Source organism: Eretmochelys imbricata, chromosome 9, assembly GCF_965152235.1.
Source record: "Eretmochelys imbricata isolate rEreImb1 chromosome 9, rEreImb1.hap1, whole genome shotgun sequence".
NCBI lineage: Eukaryota > Metazoa > Chordata > Testudines > Cheloniidae > Eretmochelys > Eretmochelys imbricata.
In genome coordinates this window covers 99,947,526-99,969,737 of record NC_135580.1, presented here as the reverse complement: position 1 = coordinate 99,969,737, position 22,212 = coordinate 99,947,526, and the positions used below count along the sequence as shown (strand labels likewise).

Sequence of the window (22,212 nt, the reverse complement as noted above, 5' to 3'; positions counted from 1 at the left end):
CCTGTGGTGTGTCCCTGAGGTGGGGCGCTGTTGGGGGCCGGTCCCTGCTCGCTCTGGCCAGGGCCCCCGCCCAAGCCAGCTGTCACCTTCACCCTGGGGCCCCTGCTTCCCAGAGCAGCCCTGGCCCCCAGCTGGCCGGCCAGCTCCCCTTCCCCCGGGGGCCCCTTCCTCCCAGAGCGGCCCCGACCCCCAGCTGGCCGGCCAGCTCCCCTTTCCCCCAGGCCCCCTTCCTCCCAGAGCGGCCCCGGCCCCCAGCTGGCCGGCCAGCTCCCCTTCCCCCCAGGGCCCCTTCCTCCCAGAGCGGCCCCGGCCCCCAGCTGGCCGGCCAGCTCCCCTTCCCCCCGGGGCCCCTTCCTCCCAGAGCGGCCCCGGCCCCCAGCTGGCCGGCCAGCTCCCCTTCCCCCCGGGGCCCTTCCTCCCAGAGCGGCCCCGGCCCCCAGCTGGCCGGCCAGCTCCCCTTCCCCCCGGGGCCCCTTCCTCCCAGAGCGGCCCCGGCCCCCAGCTGGCCGGCCAGCTCCCCTTCCCCCCGGGGCCCCTTCCTCCCAGAGCGGCCCCGGCCCCCAGCTGGCCGGCCAGCTCCCCTTCCCCCCGGGGCCCCTTCCTCCCAGAGCGGCCCCGGCCCCCAGCTGGCCGGCCAGCTCCCCTTCCCCCCGGGGCCCTGGCCCCCAGCTGGCCGGCCAGCTCCCCTTCCCCCCGGGGCCCCGGCCCCCAGCTGGCCGGCCAGCTCCCCTTCCCCCCGGGGCCCCTTCCTCCCAGAGCGGCCCCGACCCCCAGCTGGCCGGCCAGCTCCCCTTCCCCCCGGGGCCCCTTCCTCCCAGAGCGGCCCTGGCCCCCAGCTGGCCGGCCGCCGGGGCGGACGGAGCGAGCTGGGGATGCACTGGCCGGAAAACGCAGCCCCTGTGCGGGCCTGGGAAACACTGGGGCAGAGACCCGCACCTGGTGCGAGGGGGGGCGGGGGTGTCAGGGTTGGGGGAGAGACCAGCACGTGGGGGGGGGTGTCAAGATTGGGGCAAGCGCAGTAACAAGGCGCGGGGGGGGGGGGCGCACCGGCCCCCCTCCGCCAGCTCCAGTGCCCCTGCCCTGCCTCTCCGGGGGGGTTCGAGGCGGGGGGGCCGCGCCCCGCTCCCCTGCCCAGCCAGCCGGAGGAAGGGGGCGGCCCCCCCCGCCATCGTGACCCCGCCCCCGCCCGTGCCGGGGCGGGGCCGGCGGCGGGAGGGGCCCCTGCGAGCGGCTGCCGGGCCGGGCACCATGGCCGAAGTGAGGAAATTCACCAAGCGGCTCAGCAAGCCGGGCACGGCGGCCGAGCTGCGGCAGAGCGTCTCGGAGGCGGTGCGCAGCTCGCTGCTGCTGGTGAGCGCGGGGCGCGCCCGGGGCGCACGGGCGGGGCGCACGGGCAGGGCGCGGGGCGCGCCCGGGGCGCACGGGCGGGGGCCGCCCTGCCTGGCTGAGCGGCGGCCGGGGGCGCCCTGGGGGGCCGGCGGCGCCTGGCCCTGCGGCCCGGGCACTGCCCCAGCCCCTCCCGGGGGTGCCCTGTGCAGCGCGGGCTGTGGGGGGAGCCCCTCCCCGGCACCCTGGGCGGCTCCCCGCGGGTGCGATGGGAGGGGAAGGGCCGCGCCCCGCCGGCGCTTCCTGCAGCGGGCGCCTTCCCGCCCCGATCCGCTAAGCGAGCCCCAGGCGGGGCTGCCTGGTCGCCCCGGGCCCCGGTGCCGGGCGTGCCCTGGGGCTCGCACAGCAGACATTACCCCTGGGCCGGCCAGAGCCCGGCTCCGCCCGCGGGTTCCTGGTCCGCGGAGCCCCCAGCCGGTGCCCTGGGGGAGAAGGGGCCGCCCTGCCAGGCTGCGGGGCGAGGGGCGGGTTCCCAGCGGCCGAGCGTGGCAGTGGGGCTGCAGTGGAAGTCCTGGGCAGAGCCCAGCCTGGGCCACCCGGTTGGCCAAGCAGCTGCAGTCTCCGGGGCCGGGCGGAGCTGGGTGACCTGCTGTGGGGACGAGGTTTTGTAGGGTGACTCTCCCGAGGGAGCCCGGGGTTCGAGCCAGACCCTGGCGAGGAATGACCAGTGTTCCTCTGAGCCGTCCCTGGGCTGGGGAGATTTTTCTGAAGGTATATGTGGCACTTAGCACATGGGCCAATAGCTCTGCAATGGCCGGCGCGGGGGCCAAGTTCAGCTCAGTTGATGACCCTCAGTCCTTACTGCAGCATCCCTGCTCTTCCCGCCCTGATCCTCACCTCTCAGGCAGGAGTCTCCAGGCTGGATCAGACCAGTGGTATCTCATCTCAGATAAAGGCCAGATGCTTTAGAGGAACCTCTCGTTAGGCAGAGGTGGGATAATCCGCCTCCACATTAGATTTATAGCTTCTAAGGCCAGAAGGGACTGCTGTGCTCTTCTAGTCTGGCCTCTGGCATAACTTGGCCAGAGCAGTGCCTTGAGATCATTCCTGTTTGATCCAGAGCAGGTCTTTTAGAAAAACAGCCGGTGTCTATCCATCTATCCACCCACCGTAAACTCACCCCCATATCCCCCCTCACCCCCATCCATCAACCCATTGCTGCACCTGTGTCTCACTGCAGTTCCCGTCCCTGTCCCCCATGGCGTCAACCACGCTCCGACTGGGAGCTCTGTGGGGCAGAGCCTCGTGCAGTGAGGGCCCACTTCCTGATGGGGGCCTGTCAGGGCAGGGTTCCCTCCCCACTCTGACCTCCAGGGTACAGATATGGGGGACCCGCATGAAAGACCCCCTAAGCTTATTTCTACCAGTTTAGGTTAAAACTTCCCCAAGGCACAAATTCTTTGCCCTTGGATGGTACGCTGCCACCACCAAGTGATTTAACAAATAATCAGGGAAAGGACCACAAGGAGTTCCTATTCCCCAAAAATATCTCCCCAAGCCCTCACACCCCCTTTCCTCGGGAGAGTTGAGAATAGTATCCTAACCATTGGTCACAAGTGATTCCAGACCCAAACCCCTGGGTCTTAGGACAGTAGAGAAATCAGTCAGGTTCTTAAAAGAAGGATTTTATTAAAAAAAAAAAAAGGGTAAAAATCACCTCTGTAAAATCAGGATGGGAAATAACTTTACAAAGTAACAAAAGATTCAAAAACACAGCAGAACTTCCTGTAGGCTTAGTTTCAAAGTTACAAAAAACAGGAATAAGTCTCCCTCCAGCAAAGGAAAAATTCACAAGCAAAACAAAAGATAATATAACGCGCCTTGCCTGGCTTTTACTTACAATTTTTGTAATATGAGAGACTTTTAGGATGGTTTATAAGAGAAGGAGTTTTCTGACCTGATGCTTCTCTGCTTCCCAAGAAAACACACACAAAAAAAGCCTTCCCCTCGCCAATATTTGAAAGTATCTTCTTTCCCAATTGGTCCTTTTGGTCAGGTGCCAACCAGGTTATTTGAGCTTCTTAACCCCTTACAGGTAAGGGGGAATTCTAGGCTACCCTTAACTGTATGGTTATGACAGGGTCCTGGACACTATCTCAGTACACCCAGACATCAACAAGGGACCACTTCTTCCTGCCCCACTAGGCACTCATTGCCCGTGGCGCTGGGACTGTTGGGGTGTCAGAGAGCCTGCCCTGCTTGGCACGTGGCTCGGGCAGGGCTGTTTGTGTCCTGCTGTCCACGGTGACTCCTGGGTAGTTGTTCCAGGGCCAGGTGTGAGTTGAGGTTGTTTATCCCTTGGGATGGAGGCTGTTGTGAGGGAGCTGGTTAGGGGTGTTGGCCATTGATCTTCCAGTACTTTCCAGTGGATTGTGTGTGTTTGTACTTCCAGAGCCACAGTAGACCCCAGGAATCCCGGCTCCCAGCGCTTCCACCAGCTCGAACACGTTACACCCCCTGAGCTGGGGACAGAACCCAGGAGTTCTGGCTTCTAGCCTCCCACCCCAGCTCTAACCCATTAGACCCCCCACTCCCATCCCCAAGCTGGGGACAGACCCTGGGAGTCCTGACTCCCACCCGCTCTAAACCACTAGACCCAAGACTCCTCCCAGAACTGGGATAGAACCCAGGCATCCTGACTCCCAACCCCCTGCTCCCCCCGCTGTAATCCACTAGACCCCAGTCCTCTCCAGGAGCCCTAATAGTCAGATATTGACTTACATCCTCGCGCTCCGTCTCAGTCCTGGTTTGCAGCCCCCTGCTCTGCTGGCCTCTGTGGAGCAGCCCCAGCTAACTGCCCAATGGCGGGTTAGTCTGCGTGAGGGTCACAGGAATCGGCACCTTTGTGACCTATTCTCCTCACGGTTATGGATTGTTATTTCTATTGTGGGAGCTCCAAGCGGCCCCAAAAGGGAGCAGGGCCTCCTTGTACTGGGCACCAAGCAAACCTTACACAGAGGCGGTCCCTGCCCCAGGCAGCTCACAGCCTAGGATCGAGACAACACGCAGCAGTGGTACAGACAGAGGGAGAGGGCTAGCAGCAGAGAAAGATGCCCGGGGATAAGTGGGGAGTCCCAGAGGTCTCCGTAGTCACAGAAGATCAAGTGTCCAGAGGCGCCGCTTGCCCCTTTTAAGGTTTTAGAAAATAATCAGAAGAATTTTGTGTTCATTGTCAACAGCCTGTACTCTAGACCTGGGGAGCAGGCTGTCCCTGCCCGCCCTATACGCTGGATATCTCTATTGTGTTCACTTTTTAGTGTGTCTCAGGTGGCATGTCACCAGGATCCATCACCAAATTTGCTCCACTGGATGGATCATTAGCTTCCCCGGCCGGGGCCGGCTACTGACAGGGAGCGTGTCATGAACTCTGTCCCCTACTGAGTGTGGAGGCTATGGACTAAACATTAACAGCAGGGCTGTGGGTGATCAGCATTTGACATTAGGATCAGATCAAAGCCTCTCTGGCTTAATTTGATCTGCTGCCCTATTCCTGTTTGAATTACATTAGGAGACAATTAGGTTTGACCTTGAACTTGACAGAGTGTTAGTCAATCCTACATACAACAATACAAGTACAGTTTGTGCAGACACTTCTCAGTACAGATTGTTTCTACGAATCCTAGCCTGACAGACATCTGTGGAATAAATGAAGAATTTTAGACAAATCTTTTTAAAACAAAGCGGCCAAGATTGAGATCTCTTAATTTAACAATATCTTCACAGACTCAGAGATTTTAAGGCCAGAGGAAGCATAGTAATCTAGCCTCGCTTCCTGCCGAATGCGGGCCAGAGAATTTCATCCAGCAATTCCAGCATCAGGTTTAATCTACACTTCTTAGCAGGCTCCCATTCATTTTGCTCACTGTTTTTCAGGAACAATTCAGATGTACAAATGTTTTATGAAAGCTGATGGAACTTTTCTCATTAAAATAGTGATTATCTCTCTATTGATAGTCTGGTAGGTACCCGACTGCCTAGTAAGGACACAGTCCCTGCACTCGGGGACTTACAAGCAAAACAGACAATGGATGAGAGATGAGATGAGGAAAAAACCCAAGTCACCGAGCCAGTAATGATGTTCAGCACCCATCTGGCATGTTCTTTGTTCGGCTCACACTCACTTACACTCTCTCCCCCAGCTCACCTCTCTCTCTCTGTGTCTTTCACACACGTGTGCCCCAGAGCCCATTAGTGTGGGTTTGAGTGTTCACAGCCAAATGTGGGGGGAACAGGCCGTTCGATTCCACAGGGCTTGAACCTGCTGTTTCTGCAGAGAGCCCAGCTCCTGGCAGCCGAGCAGCCAGGGATACACAAAGCCAAGGCTGGAAGTTGGGTCTCCTGTAGCTCTAACATTAGATCAGCTGTCAAAACCAGAGTTCCAGGCTGAACTTGGGACAGTCCCATAAGCTGAAGCCACCTTCCCCCTGGGACTTGGCACTCTGCTTCTGGCTGGGAGCAAGCCCCTTGGTTACACGAGGGAAGAGACTGTTCCACTCTCCTCCAGGTCTTTCCTAGCTTGGGAGGGGATATCGCTCATGCTGCCCATAGCGATCAGGAGGAGGAAGAGAAGCAGGTAGCAGAAACTGGCCAGGAGGAATGGCGAGAAAGGGGAAAGCCTGAAGGGCCTTGGGGGTGAGAAGATGGGCGGGAGCCATAACGCCTCCCGGGCGTGCTGGCGACAAGGCCTCGTGTAAAAGCGAAGCACAAAGTGAAGCTGCTTGGCCCATGCTGTGCCTTTTGGGAATGGTGTGAACGCACTTACCTGGCCTCCTCCGGCACTCGCCATATGAACAGCTTTCCGAGGAGGTTGTCATCACGGGCTCCGCATGGCGGGAACTGCATTTTGGGCTCAGGCATCAGCAGTGGTTCGTTGTAACAAGGGACGCACAGCGAGCCTGTACAAGGTGCCGGTACTGAGAGCTGCTATCTTGGAGCGCAGCGTAGGTACAGCATGGGCCGGGGCAGTGCCTGCTTCCCCACGCAGCCCTCCGACCGCGCCTTGCTTGGCAAACCCAGGGCTGGTCGGGCACCTCAATGGCTGCATAATCCTAGGCCTGTCTGAGGCCGCCAGCCTGAGTGCCAGGGAGGTGGGGGAGCTTGTGACACTGACGCTTGCCCATAGGAACTGGCCTGAGACCTCACTGTCACACAAACCTTTTTGGATGCTCTGAACCAGACCAGATTCAGACTAGTGACTGCGGAGTGCAAAGATCCACGTCTCGTTACCCGTGCCATCAACCACCCAGTGCTGTGCAGTTATAATGCAGGAAGTGAGGATTAGCCAGTCAGAGCTCTCACCTGAGTTCAGTACTCCACACAGCACAGAACAGCTGAAGGGTTGGCTCTTCCACCGGCTGCAGGGAGATGCGCCCTTGGAGAATTTCTGTTTGTGAGCCCTTGAGTAACCCAGTCTCAGAATCACTGCCCTCCCATGCTGGTCTAAGCAACATCTGAGCATCTTCAGATCAGTCTTAGCACTTAACCACCTTATGATCCCATAAAGGACAGTCATTCATAGGGACTTGGCCCATTGTCCACAGAAGCTGACGGGAGTCTTTCCAGTGAGCATTGATCAGGCCCCAGAATAGAAAATACACTGTGCCTTAGCTCCTCCAGGGGGATAAATTTAACTCTAACTGCATGGGTACACCAGGGAGAGTGAGTCTAATTCGCCTCCAGCACTTGGTGAATGTTTCTTTGTCACATAGCTTCTGCAAATAGGTTTAAATGCAAACATCTTACTGAGGGTTACAGAGCACCTGGCACTGGCTGCTGTCGGAAGACAGGATACTGGGCTAGATGGATCATTGGTCTGACCCAGTAAAGGCTCAGTATGGCCGTTCTTACGTACAGAGCTTTTAGCAGCAGGAAAATGGTCTGGTTTTATTGCAGAATAACACTGCTCAAAAGATGACATAACTCCAGCTTGACAGGGACTGCTGAGAAATATACCCCTGTGTAGGCTAATCTCTCTGTGTGCCTCTCATGTTAAGTAGTGTGTTGGTTAAACAGCACCCGCAGTGTTCTTGCATTGTTGGATTTTAAGGCAGTATTGTTTCCATTTTCACGTTTCCAATGAAGCCTAGCTAGTAGGGCGAGAGTTTGAACGCGTGTTCTTTTTGTTTTGTGGTTGAACCGGGGTGAGATCCTGCCTTAGCGAAGTCCGTGGGCGTTGTGTCATTGCCTTCAGTGGGGTTGGGACTTCACCCCGGGCCAATTGTGGAATTGAAAGGGAGGAGCTGCGTACTGCCCTAGCCACCATCCGGTGTAATTCCAGCTTCCTCCCCCAGCTCCGCTCTAGTGGGACACAGTCTTGAGTTCAGGATTCCTGCTCCTCCAGTGCTGGGCTCTGGCTGTAGCAGTTCTGCATTGGGCGAGGCAGGTGAGGGATTTTGCCCTTTTGACTAGACACCAGGATAAGGCCACCGAAGTTATTTCTACTCATGCTGTGAAATGGGTTGTAATCCCCATCTCTAGAGGTGAAAGGGCTGCATGACACAGCCTGGGACATTCATAATCTTGGTGGCTAGGATAGGACGGAACAGAACTCTCAGTCCACACCATTTCACCTCCTCAGCCAGCATGTGGAAGCTGCATCTCCCCTTCCATAACTCTGGCTTCTCTGTGTCTCACACCACCCAGGAGAGGAAAACAGCCATCAGGGGAGGAGTGAGAGAGAGTCTGGGGGAAACCCCCCAGAGTCAAGCTGGAATCCTTACAAACAAAACCCAAAGAGCCCTGATTACCTTGGGCAGTGGAGACATAGGGGAGCCCTCATTCTTTCTGCAGGCTTGAGGTTTTTCACACATCTGTAGGGTGAGATTGTATCAGTTACAGCCTTTAACATTCCCTGTGTTTGTCAGGCTGTAAATGCATGGCTGGAGTCTTGGCAGGGTGACTTATAAACAATGTCATTATTTTAATGCTTTTGCTGTATTTATTTAGTGGTCAGGCTGCGGTATAAATGGCATGCAATGGCAGAGCGTGCTGCTTAAGTGCTCAGTAGTTCAAACCCCTCTTAATCAAATGTTTGGTCGTGAAATAAATCCTGGGCCCCCAAACAGTAACATGTTGCCTTCTGAACTGCAGCTTCACACCCAGGGTGAAAAGCGAGAGCACCGTGCGGTGAAGCTAGGGGAGGAATTGTGGAATTCGAGCCTGAACACAGCGAAAAGAGAGAGCCAGGGTCTCATGCGGACAGGATTATCTGACCTACATCTGAGCTTATCTGACCTACACATCATAAGTCCTAGTATGGTAGTGTCTAGGATCTCTCTTCCCCCCCTGGGCTCAGGATGTAACTTATGCAGAATGGGAGAGTCCCCCAGCCAACAGGGAAGGAGAGACCCTTTTGGCCCAGCCCTGCTTGGGGCTGTGAAGAAGAGCACACAAGAAAACCGGCCGACAGCAGTAGGAGCAGTAGGGGAGAGCTGGGTACTTCTGCTGTAGGAGTTATGGAGCGGCATAGGGATCAGGCTTGCATGGGAGGGGCTGCAGACAGGTTCTTGCTGACTGTTTCAGTGACTTCTGTGTGCATCTCCTCCCCCCCTTGGATCACATGAGTCTTGGCTTCGCCATGGGAATATTGCTGGCCATTGCAAAGAGCCTTGCACGTAGTTTAATAATGTAAAAGTCCTCAATCGGAATAGGATCCAAAATGCTGTTCCTGGTGGCAGGGGCAGCGAAGTTACAGAGCTCTGCCTTAGGAAAGCAAATCAGCTACCCCCAGGTAATCGGTTTCTCTTTGTGAAACTGAGACCATCAGGATTTCAGCACCATGCCACAAAGTTCATGCGTCTCGTTCCCCTGGTGAATACTAATGTATTCTGAAGGAGCCGAGCACTGCCATTCCAGCGCTGCAGGGATGGGGGAGTAGATAGCTGTTCCTGAGGCACGTTTCATGTCTTCCAAAGCGGCTGTCCCGTGTGGTGAGGGAGAAGTAACGTACAGGAAGCGTTCAGATCAGGAAAGGAGGAATTTCGGCAAGTATAGACAAACCGTTTCCCTGATGGTGTTGCAAAAATAGTCGTCTGGTGGCAACTTGAACTCTGACAGCATTACTCCTGCTCTTCTTCGTCGTTCTGCCGTGGAGTGAACTGAAGACACAGTCGGTATGTTACCTTAAGGATCTATAAAATGCGTCGTGGTTGTAACACAGCATCTTAGCTGAGAACCAGCAGCTGCACCAACCCGTTCAGAAACCGCAACCAGCCTCCTCCTCCGACTACAGTGCAATGCTTTACCTGAGCACGCCGGGTGGTCATGCACACGCCTACGTGCACACGCGTGTCTGCGCGTTTGTGAACATCTCTGCTGGCAGAGGGCTGCGTGGGTTTTTGCCATATTAAATCCTGCATCTACTCTCTCAGCTGTTATTAGATGCCTGAGATGTGCTCCCTGACACCTGGCTCTTAGAGAAGTGGCAGAAAGCCAAGGGAAGGTCATTTTTGTTTGATCCAGCCTGGGCTCGGTTTGTACATGTGGCTCAGTTTCCAACAGAAACAATGTAGGAGACCTGTAATGATGGTGTTAGGGAGGCTTTGACTAGAGGCAAAAACATTTTATTTTTTCTTTGTGCGTCTCTTTCAGTTTAATCTGTGTGATTGGCTGCAGGATTTACACTCATTATACAGTACACGAGAGAGCCCGTCTGCAAAGAAACAACCTTCCAACTGCGTAAACCCTTTTGTAATAAACTAACCCCACTGTGAACGTAGACGGTGCTGACAGGGTGCTAGGCTGGTACAGACAGACAAGCGAACGTGGAGCCTGCCCTGACTGATTTACTGTCTGAGCAGTCACTAGGTAGGTCTAATATTGACAGCAAACGGTTACATTACAGACAAAGGGTGAAATCCTGGGCCCATTGAAATCAATGGGAGTTTTGCCAGCTATGTAAGCATGGCCAGGATTTCACCCACCCCCTACACATCAAAATAACGGGGGGCCAGATTTTGCCACTTTTACTCCGAGTAACACCTTGCTCCAGGGTGGTCCCACTGTCTTCCTTGGGGTCACTTGCAGGGTAAGGCCACTCAGAGACCCAGATTCGGGAAAGCACTGAAGCACACGCTGAAAGTTAGTCACACGCTTTTCTGGCTAAGGGCCGCAGTGAGTTAGGGTAGCGGAGTATGCTCTCAGGCGATTTACACAACACAGGTGGGCAGTTTTGCGCTGGCCTCCCCATCCAGTCTGAGCACCGTGGGGGCAGAAGGGGCGCGCGCTGCGGAGGTATGAGCTAGCCCTGCTAACATCACTTCCCCCTAGTGCCGTTCAGCTTGGGTCCCACCTAGAAACAGCAAAACACCACCCCCAAGTCTGCCAATTGGCGAAACCCCTGGCTGCCGCCGCCACCTTCCCTGGCCCTCTGCTCCCTTCTGGGACTGTGCCCCCTCTCAGCTCTGCCCTGTGTGTGGGATCGAGACCCCTCTCTGCTACTGCAAGAGGTTCCACCCCCCGGCCGCCTAAGCGGGCAGTGGGCTGGTGGGTGGCCATGACGGTGCAAGACCCGGTGAATGGGCCCGTGGTGGTGGAGCCAGTTCTCCAAAGGTGCTAAATCTTATCCCTTCCTAGCATGCTTTTCAACTTGCCCCCGGGACAGGAAACCTCTCGGCCCCGGGAGCTGAGACCCTGACTATCCTGGCTGAGAAGAGAGCCCGCCCCAGGAAGCCCAGAGGGCTGGATGTGACAGGTGTACCTGGGCCTGCCTTCTCTCTGCTGGCTGCATGCACCTGTTGAGTTCCGGGAGGTGGGAGGGCGCAAACCCACCCACCTCCAAAGCCCCCTTCCCCAGCCTAAGGGGAGAAGCTACCAAACCTGAGGCTCAAGCAACTTCGGGGGACACCTAATGAGAAAACAGGGTCAGGAATGAGGGTTACAGGTTCAAAATCAGGGATCTGGAAGGGGGGCATCAAGCAGAGAACCCCAGGCAGTGCCCACTGCTGAGTTTTGGTTAACAGCTGAACACACTGACTGACTGACTGCACCACAGAGACACCTGGGCGAGAGACGTGGCCAAGGCGTACAGCCTGAGCAATGTCCCCAGGTGGGCTGGAACCACCAGCCTTTCCATTAATAGCTGAGCGTGCGGCCCGATAGTGCACCACAGGGTCACCTAAAGGCACCAGCATCTCCTGTTTCCTAGGCAGACATGTTAGGCAGCTCCACCCTGGCTGTGTTCACATGAACAAGCAGGGCACTGAGCCTGACCTGAGTGTCGCCTCACAGCTTCTGAGAGAAGGATTCTGGTCTGCAGCGGTTCTCCTGCACCTAGGGACAGGAGGGCGAAGGGCATGGGCCCTTCCCACCCATGCACATACATGTCCCATCATGTTTTGCCACCCAGGATGAGACTTCAACATTGCTGCGGCCCGGGTTTTGAATGGCTGAAGGCTATAGAACACCCATCCAGGCAGTGGGGTGCACACCGGTGAATTGCTACTGACGGGCTCTAAACAGACTATTACTGTTAGTAAAAGGAAGACTCTTCTCCTTGGTTCTGGCTAACGCTGGTGACTGTTTTGTGCACTGATGAGCAATGGGCTCAGGCTGCCAAATTCCATTCTGGATTGGAAGCACCCAATAGCCAGGGAGGCATTTGGATCTGGGGTGTTGGTCCAGCTCATTGTAGAACGTGGGGCCATTGGTAGAATCCCCCCAAAGATCGAGGGTGTTCAGAGCCCACATGCTCAGTTCTAATATAAGTCATGGTGGCTTTTTTAGTGTTTCCTTTAAAGCCTAACACGCTGCTTTATCATCTCTAACAGGGTTGTAAAATTATCTCATCCTTATTATTATTATTGGCAAATATCTTGGCAAAATGGTGAGAATCTTTTCAAATCTCTGTGGTTGGGAAGTGCAATCCCAGTCCGAGAAATCATTTGGACAGCGACCAGCTTTCAAGTGCAAGTTGTTTTCTAATCCCTTGGTTAATCCGTCTCCTTGTTCCCATTCTCTCCAGAGCACAGGAGCAAACTCACACGCTTTCCTGCTGCCTTTTCAGAAATGCTGGGAATTCTCTGTTTCCCTGCAGTTGCCTCCTTCTGTGTCTGGTCTGGCTTCATTCTCTCATTACCTTAAAAATACCAATCAGCGCTCTCCCTTCCTGGTTCCGGGTCCTTGCTCATAGCTCAGTCTGGTCTGCACAGCACTCCCCTGGCTCCTGCTGTTTCTCTAATGGTGTCTAGTCTGTTCTTGCCTGCCCCTTTCTCACCCGCATTAACTTCTCTCCTGGTGCCACGTGAAATAGCTTTGTCTCTGGCCCTATTCATTTCTTGCTGATCTAGCGATGATTCAATAGCAGAGCTCTGGGGGCTTCTCGGGGGAGCAACTGCAGAGGGAAAATATTCTCCTTCTTCCAGAACAGCTGTTGCACAGAGCTTAGTGCTCCCAGCATAGCAGGGCTCCAGCTGCTTCTGGCACCTCTCCCGCAGCCTCCGTGGAACCAGCCCAGGCTGATCCATCAAGTCCTGCCCATAAACCATGGTGCTCTGCTCCCGAACAAAGGGAACAAAAGCAAAGCCCAAGTGAGAGTAAACCCTTGACATGCTGTGGCCAGCACCTCGGGCAGGAGCAAACAGCTGCTGGGCCCCCATGCGATTTTCAGCGCTCGGGTCATCTGAGCCCAGTGGCTTGAGCACTCGGGGGTGGGGAGCAAAGGCTCCCGTTGGCGTTCCTGGGAATTGGATGGGGCCCAGCCCGGGTTAGGGGAGCAGCGCTCAGCTGGTGTATTCAAAAGGGCTGCATTTCTTGGAGAAGGTTGTGATCAGCTGAACAATGAGGTGTCCGTGGAGAGATGGTTTAAAATGGAAGTGACTTCCCAGTGACTGGTTTGGGTCCAATTCTCCACTCCCTCCTATCTCAGTAATCATTTACCCCTGCAAGCTGCTGCTAAGTCACAACAACAATTTTTGCTGCTCCCTTTGCCTGCACCCAGTGCTGGTCAGGAGGATCTGGCTCTTTGTTCACCCTCAGGAAATGCTACGACATGCACAGTGTTGTTTGGGAGAGAGATGGAGATTAAATAGCAGCAGAACCAGCCCAGGGTAAGGCCGTTTGCTCTCCAGCTGCAGACAGGGTTTTCTTAGATCAGCCATGGGCTCATGCCTGTCTGTGTCAAACTGACTTTATTAGTTTCCAAAAAGGCTCTCTCCTTTTGGCCTGAGCTCTGTCACTTTGTCAGGGAATTGCAAAAGGGGTTTAGACCAAGCTGGCCCCATGCCTCCTGGGCTCCTGACAAAACACGGCTTGATCTAATAGTAACTTTAGTAACATTAAATCTTTTAAATTATGTGTCTTCAGGAACCGAAGTAGCTAACCATTTTCCAGCCCGTTGAAAACCAATTCCACTGGAGATTTAAGCACCTGATTTCTTGCCATTGAAGTGAATGAGAAAACTCCCTTTAAATCAGTGGCAGCAGGACTGGGCCGGAAGTAACTGGGAAAAGCTCTTTGCTGCTGCACGCAGAGATGAGCTGGCTCTGCTGGGTGAGCTGTCCAGGGAAGTTAACGAGAATCTAGATTTTAAAAATTATGATCTGTGTTTAAAAATAGCTGGTAAAATGTAGTGACGGTAAGCAATGTAGTGACGGTAAGCTAGAGCATTATCAGAAGCAAATACAGAATAAAACAGTGTAAACTCCCCTATATTGTAACAGGACTTTCCTTTTTTGCAGTACCGCACAAGCATCCGTCCTCACAGCACCCAGGAGGAGGGAAGTAGTATTATCCCCTCTTTCTGGCTGAAGAAACAGAGACACAAAAGGTCAAACCCTGTTTGCCCATCTCTTATATTGTCTCCGGGGAGCTGCTCTCGAGAGTAAGATGGTCAAGCCTAGGCCCCCAATCAAAGATCATGCTAAATGCTGTCGAGATACAGAGCCGAGGGCGGTCAGTGCCCAGAGAGCTCACAGACAAACTAATGCGGGGGAAGGCCTTGGGAGGATGAGATCGTTGCAGAGCAAGCAGAGTTGAGCAGAAAAGCTGAAGTGGTGGCTCACCAGTGTCGAACTCATGCCAGTTGTGTGTGATTTGTGGGGATCAGAGAGGGTTGACCCAGGCAGGTTCAGGGCTAGATTGTGACTGGGCTGTACGTCCACACGAGAACTCTCTGTCCACCCTAGGGCAGGTCCCTGGACCTAGGGGCTGGGTGTGCAGGGGGAGGCAGGAGGAGGAGGAGGTGGGCGGGGAGGGAATAAGCGTGGCCTTGGCTCCGCCCCCCCCATGCTCTGGTCCGTGCATCTCACTTGGCTCCATGGAGCCGTAATTTGCTGCTGGGTCCAGCTGTGATTCCACTGGGCAGAGCGTGGCCTTTGTGCATTCCTGCGACGCAGAGATTTTGTAAATGGGGGAATTGTCTGGACCTGGAATAAGCTGGTAGCAGGACTGTCACTAGTACTGTAATGCAAGCATCAAGCCCTGGCATCCTGCTTCCAAAACCCTTTCTTCATCCCTGCCACGAGGAGGGCATTGAAACCGGACGGGGGCACGTGCCTGGCCGGATCCGCATCGCTGACAATACGCAGCGGGGCCGTCGACCGTTTCCTCGTGGTATTGGGGATATTTGCCATTCATGCTCCAGTTCTGGGCTGCTGTTTTGTTTGGGTTTTTTGCTTCTGGTGAGCTTTGCGATTTGTTTTTAATTGAAATGTACGCTTCCAGTTGTCACAGAAGAAACGCAGCATCTGGGTGCCAAATGGATCTTCCTGTGGTGTGTGAAGAGAATGGCATTTTGGAGACGCACAGGGGTGTCCAAGACCATCTAGCGTGACCAGTCCTTGCCGCTGCCACAGTTTGCTCTGCAGCGATGGCCTCCTGAAGCTCAGGTGTGCTTTAAACGTGGCCTGTAAAGAGAAATGACACATGAGGAAGGCTAGCAAACCGCTTCAGGGGCAAGGCTGCCAGGGACTCAGTGGGCATGGAAGGGGATAATAATGGGGGATCTGAACCCACAGTCTCGGCAGCAGCCGTGCTTGAGGAGGTGGAGTTAAAAGGACGAGTGAATCCTGGTAAAGAGAGGGGGACAGGGAGGCTTAATGGGGAGAGGGAAGGGTGGGTAGAGTTCAGTGGGGGAAGAGAGATCAGTGGCAGGAGAGGGAAAGAGATGGGGAGGCGTGCGAGAGACAGTGGGAAGAGGAAAGCAAGGGCAATGCTCAGTAGAGGGAAGGGACAGGGTAACACAGGAGAGAATACGGGGTTAGGCGGAGGAAGAGGCAGATGAGAGAGCCCGAAGAGGAGAGGAGAGAGGGGCTGCATTTTACAGGGGAGAGGGAAGACCTGCAGACGGGTCTGAGAGACCAGATGGAGACCAGAACAAGGCGGTGGGGGGAACCAAACACCGAGCCAGGCTCTCAGGTCAACAAACTGCAGTTATTTGTGCTTCTCTGCATGTCCCACGCGTCTATGTTCAGGGGACGAGGGCGGATTGCCCCTCACGTTGTGGGCCTGTAACGGGATTCACTCACCGCTATGGCACCTCCTCGTGGCTGGGTCTGGGGATGAGCACTCATCCAGACTAGCGCCCCCTTCTGTTGCTCACTGGCCCCGCAGCCCTCTCGCTCTCCAGGACTCGGGGTGCTCGCTCTCCGGGACTCAGCCCTCCAGCCGGGTCACTGTAGATTTCCCCTTCTGGGGGAGCCAAGTCCCACCGGACAATCTACCCGTGTGCTGTCTCAGGCAGTCTTCAGCCATTCCCGCTCTGTGCTACTTTCCACAGTGGCTGGTAGGGGAACCCAGGCCTGCCCGCTGCTCCGGGTTCCAGCCCCGGGGCCCTGTTGGTAGCCACCAACTCTGCACAGTCTCCACACTTGCTGCTCTTTCCTTGGGCTTCTTCCTACCCACCTGTTTGTGCCCAGAGGTGAAAGCAGGATCACTCCCTGCAGCCTCTTTCTGCCCTCCACTTCCAGGCTTTATTCAAGTCCCCTGCTCCTGCCCAGCTGGGCTTCATCTTCAGTTAGTGCTTATTGGTCAGGCCTGACTCTGCCCCATGTGCGGTCAATAAGGTCCATGACCCTTTCTGAGGCACTTTAACTCCGTCAGTGCTGGTGTGGGGTAAACACCCCATCACAGGGCCCGACCCAGCTCCTATTAACAATAGTGGGTAATTGAGGCATGGGTACTCGTCTCCAGACCAGTTCCCTACACAGCCCTGCCTCGTTTACTGCCCATCCTGTGGTGCATTGCAATGCATTTGCGTGAAGGGTGAACGGACACCCTACACGCAGTCGTTTTCTGACTCTGAGTGCTTCATTTGGTGGCTTGAACGTTTTTGGTGGTGTTTGGACTGGAACTTCATGAATGCTTCTCGCAATCCAGCCCCTGAAGGGTTGTTCGCACGTGCCTGCAGTAGGAACAGAAAAGAAAGGAACATTGTTGCAACTAGTATTCAGTCTGCGCCTGGATTAATTTAGCCCGCAGACCAGGCTGGGCAGGCCAAGCAGCAGCTGGCATGAGCAGCTTCCTGGAGCTGGGTAAATTGCTCTCACTTCTGTGAGATCTTACTTTTGTGCTGCAGTTTCATGGATGTTAAGCATGTTGTTAGGGCAGCCCGTGTGTGTGTTTCCCGGCTTCTGCTGCAGTCTTGCATATAACCTTGGGAAGTCACTTAACCACGCGATGCTTCAGTTTGCACAGCTGCCAGGGAGATTTCTGTCATGTCACCTACCTCCCAGGGGGGTTCAGCTAGTTTGGAGAGCTTCCGGGCCCTTTGTTTGGCCAAGCTTCTGAACAGCTCCTTGACGGAGAAATGGGGGTTTTCTGTTAACAAGCGGAGGGTCGATGTGTCATTGATCGTTGGATGATGTCTGGAGCCCGGGTGCTTTGGAGCTGAATGCTAAATGTAAATTCCAAACCACGTCAATAAATGATGAGGCATCATCAATGTCTGTAAAGCTCTCTGGGATCCTGAGATGGAAGAGCTTTCCTAAGTGCAAAGTAGAAGCAGGAGTACTGATGATGATTTCCCTGATACAGCATGCTTCTGTGTGCAAAACCAGATTGAAAAATCAGCCCTGACAGAGATCCATGTGTCCAATGGAAACACAGTCATTTGCCAATTTCTAATCCTGGCCCCGCTATTTCCAGAGGAGACGATCAAAATAGTGTTTTGTTTACATTCCTCTTCGCTCAAGTCAGTGGAGATGCACTGATGTTCACCAGCTCAGGATCTGCCTCTCTGTCTTTGACGTATACAAGCGGGAAAGCCATGTTTGGTTTAGCTTAGGGCCAGATTCTACCCTGGGATATGTACTGTTGACTTCGTGGGAGCCAGACATTGTGTCCAAGAGCGGAAGATGCCATAGCGATTGGTGACTAATGGTCATTATTATGTGTGCTGCAGAAGCGTTCAGTGACCCTGCTTGGGACCACTGGTGCATTGTGCTGGGTGCACACACAGATAGATAGGTGTGGCAGAACAAGTGAATGCGATAAAGCGGAGGGTGAGGGTAACAGGAATAAGATCACGTGGTCACGTTGCTGAGCTGTTGGACAGCTAGAGGTACCACATCGTCTCAGATACACATTTAAAACCGAGACCTTGTCTGTGCCAGGGATTTTCCATGATTCCAGCGCTGGGTGCCAGCCAGCGATGCTGATTCGAGCTTAACCTAGGCCTGGTTCTCCCTTCCTCTTGTGCAGTCATTTTCACTTGTGCAAAGTGGGTGTTGAGCATGGTGGCATTTTAACTCACTTTGCCTTGCTCGCAGTGTTGCCAGTTCTCACCATTTTATCTTGAGTCTCTCATTATTTGTTTTTTTTTTCTTAAAGCCCCAGCTCCTGGAGTCAAGTGATTGGGTGAGAATCTCTGCAGTCATTCAAAAAAAAAGTGAGGTTCCAGCCTTCCTGGTTGTGGAAGAGAGCCCCCAAATCAGAAGGGAAATGAAAAGAACCCCACACTTGTTATTTTTAAATCTCATGACTTTAAGCCAGTCTCTGGATGTTGTGATTTTTTGAATGCCTGGGGTTAGCCCCACTTCTGGTGTAAACAGCCACACAAGGTGCAAGACAACAGAGAGTCTGGCTCCTAGTGTAGACTGGCAAAGAGGTTATTTGCAGGGGAGGAGCTTAGCCCAGCTTGGAACTAGAGTAAATACAGTGAGTATGCTCAAGGTTGTTCTGGGCAGTTACATCGCGGCTGCCATCAATGTCTGTAACCAGAGCGGATCCCCAGAGTAGACAAGGCCTGACTGAATCGGATCTGCTCCTCAGCCTCACCCCCATTGGCTAGCTGGTTTTTTTGAAGGCATCCTGGCAGAAGCGGGTCTTGAGGCGAGTCCTAGGACTGGCCCTTAGCAGACCCCCTTCTGCTGTACTGATAGATTTGCTGCTTCTGTGTAGAGAGCTGTTTCTGAAATTAACAAGAGAGAGAGGTTTGGTGGTGAAGGACCAAGGCTTCCTCTTGTTCCAGGGCTGTCTGTGTCAGCTCTGTGCGGCTCCTGTGCCTAGGAAGGAGAAAGTGACTCTCTGACTTTATACCATGAGGGCAGCATACTGGGGGCTGTATCAGCCTCTCGGGGTCTGTCTACACTACAGTTAAAAACCCACGTCTGACCTGTGCCAGCTGACTCAGGCTCGCAGGACCCAGGCTAAGGGGCTGTCTAATTTCAGTGTAGATGTTCTAGCCTGGGCCCGAACATCTGCACTGCGATTAAACGGCCTCTTAGCACGAGTCAGCTGGCAGGGGCTAGCCATGGGTGTCTAGTTGCAGTATAAACACCCTAAGATTCTTTCTCACCACCCTTCGAGTGTGATGCTCCCAGCAGCATCTGTGCAGACAGAAAGGGGGTGGTGAATGTTTTTAGATCTTTAGAAGATGTCCCTGAAAAGAAATATTGTGAAAGGCTGGTCTGAGATGGCCCAAAGGAGAGGAAGAGTTATCTCCTGTATTGTAGATTAAGTATTACCAACCCCAAACATGCAGAAATCATGGGTCAGGCTTCCAAAACATGGAGAATTTAAAAAAAAAAAAAAAACCCGTGCATTTGGATGGTTCTTATTTGGTTCTTGAGTCTTTAGGTCACACTCTAATCCTATCGTCTGCAAATGTGAGGGCGAGAATCTTCCTTGTTTAACTGAAAGCCGAGATCCCCACGTTCTAGTGGGATAGCCATGGTGCTACTGTCTACCGTTGAGACAAGCTTACGGTTTAATTGATTTTTCTAAGTGTTCTAATATCCACAGCTTTAAACAGATCTTCCTGAAAACGGCTCTGGCTCCTGGGAATCCAGGGTAGTGTTGGTGATCAAATTTGAGGTCATTCAACCGAGCGATTCCTGACATACAGCCTTCATAGAATATCAGGGTTGGAAGGGACCCCAGGAGGTCATCTAGTCCCACCCCCTGCTCAAAGCAGGACCAATTCCCAACTACATCATCCCAGCCAAGGCTTTGTCAAGCCTGACCTTAAAGACCTCTAAGGGAGGTGGTGGAATCTCCTTCCTTAGGTGACCCATTCCAGTGCTTCACCACCCTCCTCGTGAAAAAGTTTTTCCTAATATCCAACCTAAACCTCCCCCACTGCAACTTGAGACCATTCCTCCTTGTTCTGTCCTCTGCTACCACTGAGAACAGTCTAGATCCATCCTCTTTGGAACCCCCTTTCAGGTAGTTGAAAGCAGCTATCAAATCCCCCCTCATTCTTCTCTTCCGCAGACTAAACAATCCCAGTTCCCTCAGCCTCTCCTCGTAAGTCATGTGTTCCAGTCCCCTAATCATTTTGGTTGCCCTCCACTGGAAGCTTTCCAATTTTTCCACATCCTTCTTGTAGTGTGGGGCCCAAAACTGGTCACAGTACTCCAGATGAAGCCTCACCGGTGTCGAATAGAGGGGAACGATCACGTCCCTCGATCTGCTGGCAATGCTCCTAATTATACATCCCAAAATGCCATTGGCCTTCTTGGCAACAAGGGCACACTGTTGACTCATATCCAGCTTCTCGTCCACTGTCACCCCTAGGTCCTTTTCTGCAGAACTGCTGCCTAGCCATTCGGTCCCTAGTCTGTAGCGGTGCATGGGATTCTTCCGTCCTAAGCGCAGGACTCTGCACTTGTCCTTATTGAACCTCATCAGATTTCTTTTGGCCCAATCCTCCAATTTGTCTAGGGCCCTCTGTATCCTATCTCTACCCTCCAGCATATCTACCACTCCCTCCTTCCTAAAAAAAATCACGCAGCTTCAACATTTAAGTATTGTTACAACTTTCTGTGCACAAGCCTTGGGCTCAAACTATGGCTCTGATCCTTCCCAAATGGATTTCAAATGGCTGCTTTGGATTGATCTCAGCTAGTGTCTGGCCACCGCTGCCCCTCTTAGGAAGCAGTATTTTTAAACTTTAATCTGGATGAGGAGAGATTATCAAAACTGGGACTTTTCAGCTTGGAAAAGAGATGACTAAGGGGGGATAGGATAGAAGTCTATAAAATCATGACTGGTGTGGAGAAAGTAAATAAGGAAGTGTTATTTACGCCTTCTCATAACAAGAACTAGGGGTCACCAAATGAAATTAATAGGCAGCCAGTTTAAAAGAAACAAAAGGAAGTATTTTTTCACACAACGGACAGTCAACCTGTGGAACTCTTTGCCAGAGGAATTTGTGAAGGCCAAGACTATAACAGGGTTCAAAAAAGAATTAGATAAGTTCATGGAGGACAGGTCCACCAATGGCTATTAGCCAGGATGGGCAGGGATGGTGTCCCTAGCCTCTGTTTGCCAGAAGCTGGGAATGGGTGACAGGGGATGGATCACTTGATGATTCCCTGTTCTGTTCATTCCCTCTGGGGCACCGGCCACTGGCCACTGTCGGAAGACAGGATACTGGGCTAGATGGACTCAGTATGGCCGTACTTATGGGGCAAAAGTTGGATCTAATATGTGGCTCAACTCAAACTGACAAACCTGGAAAAATCACTTTCCCGTGTGCGGTGGCACAGGGATTCTGTTGCAAGTCAGAGTATGTGCAGGCAGCCTGTGGTCACAAGCAATGTGTGGTTCAAGGTGACATACTGTGGCTCTTAAACCTGGGGGGCTCTGCCATCCACAGACTCCCCTGGGGCAAGGCGAATGCCCGGCAAGCTGTCCGGTTTTGACTGCTCTGAATCACTGGAGCAGTGCAAAGCTGTTGGGAGTTGAGGGGTCGGGAGAGAGCATCAGGCCTACAGTGGCTGCAACCCCAAGTCCTGCTAGCTGCGGCAGGCATTGCTGACACTCTGAGCAGACTCACTGCAGTAGAGAAGTGCTTTTAAAAAACGACTCCCAGAAAAAACAGCGGCTTGGCCTTAGCACAAAGGCCCCCACCTTAGCAACTGCTGTGCCAGGATCCTGTGCACGCCATAAAGGCATAGCACTGTCTCTGCCTGGTTCCTAAAGGCCGTGACTGAACGAATACCAACCCCACTCCACGGGTACTACAGCAAGGCCTCGCTGTGTAATTAGAGAAGTCAGCACTGTGTTTAAAGAAATGGAAAAGCTCCAGTTTCTAGAATGCCCTTTGGGGTGTGGTTCTGAGCGGGGCTACGCTGGCTGGTACTTTGTGGGCTGCTTTTCAGTCGGAGTCGGCCAGGGAGTTCCTTCAGCTCGGCGCTGGCTCTGCCTGCCTGGGGCGCTACCGGGGTGAAACGAAGGCAACGTATGGCCACGTGCTGTGGGCCACATCCTGGCCGGCATGTGCCTCTATGCACGTGCTGGAAAAGAGACAGCCAGCTGGGTTAGGCTGGGGTGAAAATGCTCCGACTCCCCACAAACCTGAACTTGTAAAAGGTGCTTTAGGAGTGGATCCCTGGAGAGGATTTCCAAGTGGACTCCGGTATCAGAGGCATGATCCGCTCCTTTTAG

General features: G+C 53.8%; 1 protein-coding gene across 4 annotated transcripts in view; it reads left to right on the top strand.

The window, feature by feature from the left end:
• Positions 1-1,220: 1,220 nt before the first annotated feature.
• The window catches only part of DOCK11 (dedicator of cytokinesis 11), a 130,168-nt gene continuing 109,176 nt past the window's right edge, over positions 1,221-22,212 (top strand). For all 4 annotated transcript variants that reach the window (XM_077825958.1, XM_077825955.1, XM_077825957.1 and 1 more), the window contains exon 1: positions 1,221-1,350. In XM_077825958.1, the coding sequence (XP_077682084.1) occupies positions 1,249-1,350 (102 nt within the window). In that variant the 5' untranslated portion in view covers positions 1,221-1,248. The remainder of the gene's footprint in view (positions 1,351-22,212) is intronic.